A 12413-nucleotide genomic window follows, 5' to 3' on the forward strand; every position below is an offset into this window, starting at 1 on the left:
GACTTGAATACAGCACAGTAAAGAAAAGTACAGGTATTCCCCACTTTTAGAAAATTTGCTGCACCACTTCACTTTTATGAAAGACTTACATTAGTACCTGCTTTGGATGAACCAAAAGAAACTTTAAGAAGATTCTCCTTTAACAACAACAAAAAAAGGTGAAAATCATTCACATTCAGGATTTGTTTCACAGGAAGCTGTTAAAGAGGCAGCAGGAACGCTCCAGGGAGCTATAGTCATAATCTCAGCATCAAGCCACCACAGCTTTGAACTGTGTCTGTGAGTAGTAAATGTTAGCGTTATTTTAGGATTTATGTGGTACTTACAAGGAGCCATCTGGTGCAGTGATGATAGCACTTGGTTACTAACCAAAAGGTCAGTGGCTTTGCAAGAGAAAGCTGTAACAATCTGCTTTCTGAGTATGTACGGCCCTGGAAACCCTACAGGGGCAGTTCTACTGTGTCTTACAGGGTCACTATAGAGTTGGAATCGGATCAATAGCTGTGGCTTTGGTTTTATTTTTTGTTATTTGACAGGTTATTTTTTGGATCTAGAAACACTTTAAATTGTTGCCTTATAAATTAATGGTAATTCCGTTTTCGCTTTACACACAAAAGGAACAGTTTCATAGGCACCTCAGCTTACGGAGATCGGGGCTAGGGAAGTTGAGGAACTGGGGAAGAGAGTACCTGTACTTTACAGTTTCTCAGTGGAATCTTGGAAAAACGAAGGCCTCGAGATGGGAAACTACAAGGGTAATAAACACTACATGTCCCGGCATACCTTGCGACTCCCAAACTGCATTGTCCTCAACACGCAGATTTCCCTTCACGATGGGGCTTGTAGTTCCGTGGGGCGGCGTCACTCTGGTGGTTTGCTAACGTAGTCCGGGGATATTAGGCGTAGTCTTCTAGCTTTACCAAAAGGAAAACACTGGGTCTCCGAGCCTGCTCTGTTCTTTGCCTCATTTATCCGCTCTGCTGTACACCAGGTAAGTCATGGGGGAGGGGAGGGCTAAAATTCTCCTCAGCAAGATCCTGTCCCTTCTTTTTGGGTGCGTCCTCATTATGGTGAATATATTTGTCCCTATGCTCTCGCCGTAGCTGCCGCCGCCCATCCCTCTTTGTGTGCATCGGGAAGCCGCGGAGCTGGTGGCGACGACAGTTGGCATTAAGGGTGAAGGCAAACGACATCATCGGGAAGTTGCAGGCGGGCGGACGCTTCCCCATCTCGCCACTTTGACAGGTGGGTTGACTTCTCCTCTCAAGGCCTCCTGTCTGCTGTGTCCCGCGTGCGGATTTGAAGTGCCGCTTGACCGTTCCTCTGACAGCGCCGCCCGGTCGGATTCCGGAGCGCAGAGGCTGGGAGAGCCGGTGCGGTGACTCAGGGCAGCCGGGGGAGGGGAGTTCACTCTCTTCCCTCCTTGTCCCTCTGGAGGCGGCCTAGGAGCTTCGAGGCTTGTCCGGAGCCGCTGGCACTTTCCCCGAACGCCCTAACCTGGGCCGCGCCCTCTTGGCTTGACCCCTTGGGGAGAAAGTGGCTCCCTTTGGTCTTGCTCCGTTTCACCGACGAAGTCGTGATTATCAGCTGTGACAGCGGTGCCCTTACCCTGTGTGTGTTGCTAAGCCCTGGAACGCGGAGGACCCTGCACGCACCTCCCGAGCCTCTCCCGTAGTTGTTCAAGAGTTGGCTTGTCAATCATGGAGGTTCAGGCCTCACTGGGCACTGGAGTGCCAGCCCGCCATGCAGTTTTGTTGTCGGGCTCTTGCAGAAAAGTTGCTTTATCAGTTAGTGTTTGCACATCTATTTTACCATTGACGCTGAACAGAAACTGACGTTCTGAGGCCAGCATATAGTCACGGATCGAAGTTCTCTGAGAGCTGTTCATAGGAAGCAGTTGAGAGATGTAGAAAGGACGGTGCGGGAACAAGTTCTCTTGTTTGCTTTGGATGGTTCAGCGGAAATAACAATCTGCGTGTCAGCTTTGCACATTTTGTAGTTATTTGAAAATTATCAACTTGCACATCAGTCTTGATGGAGTTTTGCCACGGAAATTTCTTGTTTTTATTAGTAGAGGGCTTTCTCACACACACACACTTTGACTATATTGTAATATAACATCTGTGAGTTTTAAGAGATTTCCTTATAACTGCATTTTCCCAGAAATTGTTATGTTTTTCCTGGTGAAAGTTGTTAAGACTTCAGTTTTACAAAACTGACGTTAAGAGAGATCAATTAGCATCTAAATAGAGCAATAATATGGAGAAGGCAACACTTTCTAGGCTTCTTATTTATTAGACTCAGGCCTCAGACGATTTTTTGAATTCATTATTCCAAGCTGAGAATGAAGTAGTGTCTGTCATTGTTTCTTGAAACTCTGTTTTTTAATTCTGTATATATTATCCATTATTCATATAGTCATTTTCAGTCACTTTTAATGCTTAGGGCACTGAATGATGTGAAGGCAACAAGAATATTGAAAACATGGTTCCTACTTTCAGGAAGATTATTGTCTTGTAGGACATTTCAGGCATGTTCATAAATAATTGTACTAAAAGTGCCATAAGAAGATATGGGGAAAGAAAAAGCCGTTTGATTTCATAGTTAACAATGGTGTATTTTATGTTTTGCTTGTTAATATTACTACTTATGTGCCACTTTTTGAGTTTACAGGAATTTCCTGTTTGTCTTCATAATTTTCCTCAAATGTTTAGGAATGAAAGTGAAATTCTGACAATAGTTTTGATCAGTGTCATATATAGTTTGAGTTCTTAAGGCCAACTGATGTCCTTTTGACCTTTATATCCAGTGCCCTAAGACAAAAGTAACTTAAAAAGTATTGTTACAAAATTATAGCCACCTTTTTTTAAACAAAAATATCTAAATGGGAAGATGTAATTTCTCATCATATTCTCCATCTAGGTCTGTACACTTCTGAAGGTGGTATTTTCATCTCCTTCCCAGAGGAGTCCTGGTATGGCACTGGACCACTATGTCTGGTTTTTACCGCTAGGTGTTGGTTCAAACCTACCAGCCGCTCCTCAGAAACTCTATACAGGGTCGCTATCACTTGCCAGCACTTAACAACAACTCTTCCCAGAAGAATTCTGCCCTCTTTGTTGTACACCACATTAAAATAGTAGTTTTGGCATCCTTGAGGGAGACAAATCATTCTCCTTTTCAATGTTATTTGTATTTGGGGAGCAAAAAGAGTTTGAAAGGGCAAGGTCAGGGACATAGGGTGGATGAGATGTGGTTTCCCAAGGAAATTCTCATCGGACAGCTCTTGCTCTCCTCAGAGAATGAGCAGGTGCATTGTCATAATGGAAATGCCGTGGCACAGTTTTTATGGCCGTTGCAGTTTTTTGTTTTCTTAATATTTCATCCTAATACCCATGATCATCCTGTGTCCTTAGAGAAAATCTTATCAAGATTACCTCTTTGGAATCCCAAAACATAGTCATCACAACCTTCTGAGCTTGAATGTAACTGGCCCAACAAAGCCCCTCAGAAGCCGTGTTTTGGTTAAACCATGCTCTCTATATTGTATTGGTAAGTTCAAGACTCATCCCGGGTTATTATTCATTCAATAAAAAGCATCTTCATTAGCTTTGATTTTGCTTAAGACTTTGAGCTAGCTGGTCTCCACACCACTCTTTTTGCACCCTTGTGTCCAAAGCTTACAGAGGCCAAGATGCTTGCTTAAAATTGAAAATGTTTAATCATGTGAGGTCCCAATTCCAGAAGTTATATAGTAATTCTACAGTCCTCTTCCACTGGTTTCTGGAACTCAGCCAGTTTCTTCATTCATCAAGGTTGACAATCTTCCCTCTCTTGTCTCATCTTTCAGGTCTTCCTGGCTTTCTTTAAAATGCTTGACCTGGGTAAAAGTGTTGTTTTATGTGGAACATATTCCTATAAATGTGTTGCAAAACTTCAGTGATTTAGGAAGCTGTTCACTTGACTTCAGTTGCATTTTTTATGTTAACCTTGCCCTCAAAAATCATCTTCCATGGGACAAAAAGTATCCTTTTTTTGAAGGCACCCTAAGGAGACTAAGACAAATACATTTTTGGTGGAACTTCTCTACAGTCATCCACTGATTGCAGAAATACGTTTGAACACATTTTCTTCAGAATAAGCTTGTATATGTATGAACTGAAACCCTAATAGTAATGCTTTTTTACTTACCTTTGTATGTTATCATTAAGAAACATACCCCCACCCCATCCCCACAACCATCAAGTCAATTCCAACTCATAGTGACCCTATATAGGGATTTTGAGACTGCAAATCTTTACAGAAGCAGACTGCCACATCTTCTTCCTGCAGAGACACTGGTAGGTTCAAACCACTGATCTTTTGCTTGGCAGCTGAGCGCTTAACCACTGTACCACCATAGATGGTAATAAACCCACTGCCATCAAGGTGACTCCAACTTATAGCGACTCTGTGTAGAGTTTCTGAGTTGGTAAGTCTTTACTGGAGCAGAAAACCACATCTCTCTCTCAGAGTAGCTAGTGGATTTGAACTGCCAACCTTGTGGTTAGCAGTCCAGTATTACAGCGCCATCAGTGCTCCTTTCAAAAAAGCATAGTGGTTCATAAAAAACATCATCCTTACTGGTCTGATAGAGACTGGTGGAACCCTTAAGACTGCAGCCCTTGGTCACCCTTCAAGCCTGTAACTGAACCCACCCCTGTGCCTCATACTGTAGACAGGCCTAAAAGGTAAGTAGTAATATCAAGGAGGAATGCACTGCTTAGAACAGTCCATATGAGATCAAAACAGCAAGCAGCTTCTGCAGCAGAATAAAGCTCAGCAGGCAGGAAGGGATAAGAAAGGAGGAGGAATGGAAACACCAAGGAAATGGGGAAAGTGCCGCGCGTTGTGAGGATTACAGCCAATATGAGGGAACTTCAAAAAGTTTCTGGAAGAATGGAATTAAAAGATAATGGAATTTTTTCATAAAACTTTTGAAGCCCCCTCTTATAAACTTGTCAAATGGAAAACCCTTTGGTCTGTAGATTGCCACTCAAATCACAATAAAACATTAAGGCATGTTTCCACTTCCGGTCGTGGGTCACCTTCGGGTCCTGGGAACTCTGGGTGCATCCTGAGGAATTTAAACTGGGCCTGGGGCCTGGAAGGCGGTGGGCTTGACTTGGAAGGTACAGCAGAGTGAAGACTTTTAAATCCAAAGTCATAGCAAAACATCTGAAGTTCATTGCCAGGACTGTGATGGTACAAGAAGGGAATGTAGAAGGTGCATTGATATGAAGTGCCATCGAGTCAGTTCTGACCCATAGCAACCCTGTATAGGGTTTCCAAGGAGCAGCTGGTGAGCTTGAACCGCCAACCTTGCAGTTCAGACAGCTTTGCAGTCTGGCACATTAACCCACAGTGCCACACCAGGACTCCAGAAGGTACATGTTGTTGTGAAGTGCTGTCGAGTTGATTCCGACCCATAGCAACCCTGTATATGGTTTCCGAGGAGCAGCCGGTAAGCTTGAATCACCAGCCTTGCAGTTCAAGTGGCTTTGCAATCGGATGCATTAATCCACAGCACCACACCAATCCTCACCATGGATGGGCTCTTTGATGACATTAAGCCAAGGTGGTATTATGAGAAGCCTTGCCATAAGCAACAGCGGGGGCAGCTGTGAAACCTGCCAGAGGATCTACCACATGGAAATGGTTCGCAAGATCAACTTCTTGCTGCGAAAGAATCAGGCAGATCCGTGGCAGGGCTATTGAGGCAATTTGTGTCTCTGTTTTCTTTCTAGAACCTATTTTTGCTTTCTCTGCAATAAACTCAATCACATATATGCAATTTTTATGAACCCCAAAGTAAAATCTCATTACTGGAAAAGCACCTGTTACTCTTTACTAAACTTACTAAAGCACCCTCCCACCCACTCTTTTATCCCTTCCATTCTCCCCCACCCCCACCCCCACCCCCACACACAGCTTTAAGTTAAAGAGGAGAGGAAGCATATTGGCATTGGGGATAAATTCTGTTTCTGAAACACCACACACAAAAAAACAAAAAACATTGAGGCATTGTGCTAAATTTGAGCATGTGAACATTAAAGAGCTTAGTATTTTCTAGACTGTGCTTGAGGCTAGGTATTATTTCTTAAATCTACATTTGCTTGTAATTTTTTTCCAGTCTGTTAATTTAAAAGCAGAGTTTATATGGTCTCTCTAGATAGGCATCTTAAACATACATGGCTCCTTGACACATTTTAGTTTTTGAAGCATTGCTTTTGTATGTGTATTGCTATTACCAAGATAATGATTATTGTAAACAACTGCATCTTTCTTTAAGATCCCAAACATGTCGGACAAAAGTGAATTAAAAGCTGAATTGGAGCGTAAGAAGCAACGGTTGGCCCAAATCAGAGAGGAAAAGAAGAGAAAAGAAGAAGAAAGGAAAAAAAAGGAAGTATGTTTGAATTTTTAAAATAAATTTAGTATAAAATAGCTTGGTTTTATTTTATATTCTTATACCTTTATAAGATATATATTTATAAGTAATAATTACAGAATAATTAAAAATCCAGCAATTGTGACTGTAGGTATATCACTGTAGTTGTATGTTTCTTCAAGGATGCCAGATATGTGGAAATGGCAAAATTTGTAAATTAAAACATGATTCTTTAAAAATTTAGTTTTTACTGAATAAAATTATCTTATGTAGATTGATTTGTTTCTAGGATTTGATTGTAAAAGTTCAATTTACATATTTAATCTCATAGCAATAACTTTATTGTATAAATGGGGGCCATCTGCATTATAATAGCTTGTAGTATGTAAATCATAACTTAGTTTAGACTTTGAACTCGTTTATCTGAATATTTTACTAGTCTAAACTGCTAGCAAGGGGCCCTGGTAGCACAGTGGATTCCAAGTTGGGCTGCTACCCACAAGGTCAGCAGTTTGAATCTATCAGCTGGTCTGAGGGAGAAAGATGAGGCTTTATGTTCCCTTACAGATTTATACCCTTGAAAACCCTATACAATGGTGCTATGAGTCAGAACTGACGCAATGGCAGTAATCAACAGCAAAATATATATGTGATGAATTCCTAGTGTTGCACTGTAGGTTAATCACTGGACTGCCAACCACGGTTTGTCAGCAGTTAAAACCCACCAGCTGCTTCTCGGAAACCTCATACAGGATCACTATGAGTCGGAACCAACTCAACGGCACTTAATCATACCACCACCACCAACATTGCTATGATGCCATAAAGGTCTAATATTGAAGAATTGTCTTGTTTCTTCCAAACCCTCCTGTGTTGTATTATTATAAGAGGGTTTAAGTTTTAAATTATCTTTCTGATTAAAAACTAACTGATACAAATATGATTCACACTATAGCTTTAAACCCAGCAGTGCTGAGAACAAATGTGATTTTTATTTTTTTATAATAGCCATGGTATAAGTAGTCTCAAAGGGGGGAGGTCTATTGCATGATTCTATAATATACTGTTTATAAAGATATCTATAGACATAATTTAATAGTATTGAACAGGGAGTTAATTAATATACTGTTGCATGCAGATGAAAGGTCAACTCGATAACATATAGCTTATTTAGGCTATTTTGATTTTTTTTTCCCCCTGGTGATTTCTTTAAAATGGTATCATAAAATATTATGACTCATTGTTAAAGTGATAATTGTCTAGTGAAAATCAGCATTTTGGTGTATATATATAAATTCTCCTTAGATTTTATTTTAGATGTGTGGATAACTTGAGAGTATTGAGGTTTGTTTAGTGTAACTGTAAGATTTTGCTAAAACATAGTAAATGATTACTGAAATAAAAGATGACAAAATTTTTGATAAAGTATGTTTTCTGCTATGTAAACGTAAATTGTAATTTTGTCAAACATAACCATGTTTTTATTATTATAAAAATTGCACCTGTAGTTTAAGAAGTAAAAATCTTTTTGAAAGTGAATTTTTGACAAATATCCTCTGCATAAGTTTCCATAAATACAATTAAGACTTCATGCAGAAGTTTGAAGTACTCTCATACTTTTTCATAACAAATCAAGTGTCTATTTAAAATTTACTAACTCTTAGGTAATTTTTACAGCATTGTGATACTTATAGCTGAGTTTCTGTACCATTTGGGAGAGATGTCTACATTCTTTGAATCACAGACAGCAATTACATACTGTAGATAATTAGAACTATACCATACTTTTTCAATTCCCTTTTTAGGGAAACGTTTTGGGAACTCCTTGATTACATACAAAAATGGTGACTTAAGTACATATTGTTTGAAAATTACTTAGTAGAACTCTATTGAGAATGATTTTCGTTGAATGATGCTGTCATTAATCTATATATCCCAACAAGTTCACCCCTACAAGCTTACAATGTTCATACGTTACATGAAATAAATTTGTTTTGAAACAGTCAGCACATTCTCTAAACACAGATTTTTTTGCAAACAGAAATATGTTTTATATCTTAGTAAATTTAAGATTTTTTTTTCAGACTGATCAGAAGAAGGAAGTAGTTGCTCCTGTACAAGAAGAATCAGATCTTGAAAAAAAAAGAAGAGAAGCTGAAGCATTGCTTCAAAGCATGGGCCTAACTCCAGAAGCCCCTATTGGTAAGGAGAGTGATAGATGCATTTATTAGAGAGAAATACTCACTTCACTCAGCTCATCTGTAGCCGACATGAGTGAATGGACTTGATGTATTTTGCACTGGTTCTTATTTGTGTCTCTTAAAAATCTTTTAATTTAGTTGGAATTGTCTTTTTTCAGATGTGCTAACATATGGCTAATTAGCTTGTTAAAAGAGCTGCAGGATTAATTAAGTTTATTACTATATACCAAACTACCAACTAACTTTTCTTGTTAAATAATAATGTATTTCAGTAAGCATTTGTTTACCAACTTGTCAGTGCCCTGCTGTGTTAGTTCAAAGATGACTATGCTTCCTGAACTTTTTCTGGGTGATTCTTTCTGTAGGTTTGTTGTTATCGTTACGTAGTATCAAGTCAGTTCTAACTCATAGTGACCCTATATAGGGTTTCTGAGGAGCAGGTTTGTTGTTGTTGTTAGTTGCCATCGAGTTGGTACCAACTCATAGTGACCCTATGTACAACAGAACAAAACACTGCGCAGTCCTGGGCAAACCTCACAATGAGGAGCAGCTTAGAGTGGTAAACGAATCAAAGTTTTTAAAGCACATGTAGACAAAGGTGTAGGAGTGGATGGTGAATTTTATACTCCTCTGCTATTGGTGGGATGTTTTGGCAGTGATTTTACTTTATCTTGTTATTTTTCTGGGTTATTCCTTGGGTAGCTACTAAACCATAAAGCAGGAAGAGTAGTAGAGTACTGAGGACGATGTAGTTGCATCAGAAAACATTAAATGTTTAATTAAGATACTTGGAACTTTGTGCTGGATACTGTTACATAACATTTGAGCTTGACATGGCCTTGTGCTTTTCGCTGTTGTTAGGTGGCATCAAGTTGCTTCTGGCTCACAGTGACCCTGCATAGGGTTTCTAAGGAGTGGTTGGTGGGTTTCAACGTCTGGCCTTGTGGTTAGCAGTCCATTGCTTATCCTACAGCACCACACCACAATGGGACCTAAAATGTTCAGGACTAGTTTATGAGCTAACTTTATCTAGTCCAGGAGACAAATACCAGAGCTGATAACTGATGCTATCTGTTATGAAATTGTGATTAGCTCTCTTTATAGCTGATATTTCTTAAAGAACCGGCATAAAAAAAAATGTTCCTCTTGTGGTCTGCTTCATTGTTGCCTTTTTTCAGCTGATTTTCTCTGTAAAATTGAAGATGGAAATATGAGGGGGCTTCAGAAAGTTCATGGAAAAATAGAATTAAAGATAATGTGATTTTTCACGTGAATTTTTTTGAAGCTCTGTTGTATATTACTTTTTATGTCTTTAAAAATAATCTTAGTAATAAGCCTTTTCCTCAGAAACCCTATACAGGGTCACTATGGGTGGGAACCAGTGTGACTGCACTTAACAACAACGTTATTAATCTTATGTTGCATATTGTATAATCTCAAAGCAAATTATCCAGAGCACTTTTTCCACATTTAAAAAAATACCCTAGTAACTAAACCAGATTGCTTGTTAGTTGTATAAAGCTTTTGCATGATCATTTTTTCTGTCTACTTTTGTTTTCTCTTAGAGGTTTTTTTTAATTCTTCTTCTAAGGACTTCAGTTTCACTCTGTTTACTTGCTCGTATTTCTCACTACATAACACACTGCCATCACTGATTCTTTTTTTAATAGTTTAATTAGATTATCTTCGGCATATAATAAACTGCAAATACTTAAACTGTACAATTTTGAAAACAAAATGAGTACCCTTGTGAAAGTATCACCACAATCTAAATAATGACTGTATTAAACACCAACAATTATTTAATTTTTTTCCCTCAGCTATACTTTTCAGTTTTAAGTATGCAGATCTAAAACATCTTATATTGAATTTACTACTAAATATTTCATGTCTTTCATTGTTATCCTATTTTTGGTTGATTCTTTTTTCCCCCTTGTTGTTGTTAAGTGCCATCAAGTCAGTTCTGACTCATAACAAACAACCCTGTATAGGGTTTCCAAGGAGCGGCTAGTGAGTGTGGACTGCCAACTCTGAGGTTCAAACCAGCCTTACGGTCCAATGCTTTATCCTGTTGTTGTTGTTAGGTGCCATTGAGTCGATACAGACTCATAGCAACCCTGTGCACAGCAAAATGAAACACTGGCTGATCCTGGGACATCCTCACTACTGTTGCCACGCTTGAGACCATTGATGCTGCCACTTGGCCAATCCATCTCCTTGGGGTCTTCCTCTTTTTCTCTGACCCTCCACCTTACCAAACATGATATCCTTCTCCAGCGACTGGTCCCTCCTGACAATATGTCCAAAATATGAGACACGAAGTTTGGTCATCTTGGCCTCCAAGGAGCACTCTGACTGCACTTCTTCCAAAACGGATCTATTGGTTCTTTTGGCAGCCCATGGCACTTTCAATATTCTCCTCCAACACCATAACTCAAAAGCATCAATTCTTCTCGGTCTTCCGTATTCACTGTCCAGCTTTCGCATTTATATGAGGTTATTGAAAATGCTATGGTTTGAGTCAGGTGCACCTTAGTCCTCAAGCTGACATCTTTGCTCTTCAACACTTTAAAAAGGGCTTGTGCAGCAGATTTGCCTAATGCAATATGTCCTTTGATCTCTTGACTGCTGCTTCCATGAGTGTTGCTAGGTGATCCAAGAAGAATGAAGTCCTTGACAACTTCAATCTTTTCTCCATTGATAAGAATGTTGTTTATTGGTCCAGTGGTGAGGATTTTATTTTCTTGACATTGAGATGTAATCTATACCGAAGGCTGTGCTCTTTGATCTTCATCAGTAAATGTTTTAAGTCCTCTTCACTTTCAGAAAGCAAGGTTGTATCGTCTGCATATCGCAGGTTGTTAATGAGTCTTCCTCCAATCCTGATGCCACGTTTCTCTTCATAGAACCCAGCTTCTTGGATTATTTGTTCAGCATACAGGTTGAATAAGTATGGTGAAAGAATACAACCTTGTCACACACCTTTTTAAATTTTAAACCATTCAATGTTCCCATGTTCTCTTTGAACAACTGCCTCTTGGTCCAAATACAGACTCCGCATGAGCACAATTAAGTGTTCTGGAATACTCATACTTCTCAATGTTGTCCATAGCTTGTCATGATCCAACCAATCAAAAGCCTTTGCGTAGTCAATAAAGCATAGGTAAACATCTTTCTGATATTCTCTGCTTTCAGCCAGGTTCCACCGAACATCAGCAACGATATCTCTCGTTCCACTACCTCGTCTGAATCCGGCTTGAACTTCTGGAAGTTCTCTGTCAATGTATGATTGTAGCCGTTTCTGTATTACCTTTAGCAAAATTTTACTCACATGGAATATCAAAGAGATTGTCCGATGATTTCTGCATTCCGTTGGGTTACCTCTCTTTGGAATGAGCACAAATATGAATCTCTTCCAATCAGTTGGCCAGATAGTTGTCTTTGAAATTTCTTGGCAGAGATGAGTGAGTGCCTCCTGTGCCGCCTCATTTTCTTGAAAGATTTCAATTTTTATTCCATCAATTCCTGGTGCCTTATTCTTTGCCAATTTCTTGAATGCACCTTGTATTTCCTCCCTAAGTATCATTGGCTCTTGATCATATGCTGCCTCTTGAAATGGTTGAACATGAACCTTTTCCTCTTGGTACAGTGACTCTGTGTATTCCTTCCATCTTCTTTTGATGATTTCTGCATCATTGAATAATTTGCCTAGAGAAACTTTCAATAATGAAAGTCGAGGCTTGAATTTTTTCTTCTGTTCCCCTAGCTTGAGAAATGCTGAG

The 12413-nt window shown here is 39.4% G+C and overlaps 1 protein-coding gene and 1 pseudogene across 8 annotated transcripts in view; both read left to right on the forward strand.

Annotated features, from left to right (window-relative positions):
* The first annotated feature begins 1134 nt into the window (after positions 1 to 1134).
* DYNC1I2 (dynein, cytoplasmic 1, intermediate chain 2) overlaps positions 1135 to 12413 on the forward strand; it is a 64101-nt gene continuing 52822 nt past the window's right edge. For 4 of the 8 annotated variants that reach the window (XM_006866629.1, XM_006866627.1, XM_006866632.1 and 1 more), the window contains exons 1-2: positions 6341 to 6448; positions 8515 to 8632. In XM_006866629.1, coding sequence (XP_006866691.1) covers positions 6341 to 6448; positions 8515 to 8632 — 226 coding nt within the window. Of the gene's footprint in view, positions 1246 to 6331; positions 6449 to 8514; positions 8633 to 12413 lie in introns of those variants that run through there. The other 4 variants (XM_006866625.1, XM_006866631.1, XM_006866630.1 and 1 more) reach the window with 3 other exon arrangements.
* Positions 5212 to 5757, forward strand: LOC102833674 (annotated as a pseudogene).

The sequence above is a fragment of the Chrysochloris asiatica genome, unplaced genomic scaffold, assembly GCF_000296735.1.
Source record: "Chrysochloris asiatica unplaced genomic scaffold, ChrAsi1.0 scaffold00094, whole genome shotgun sequence".
Lineage (NCBI taxonomy): Eukaryota > Metazoa > Chordata > Mammalia > Afrosoricida > Chrysochloridae > Chrysochloris > Chrysochloris asiatica.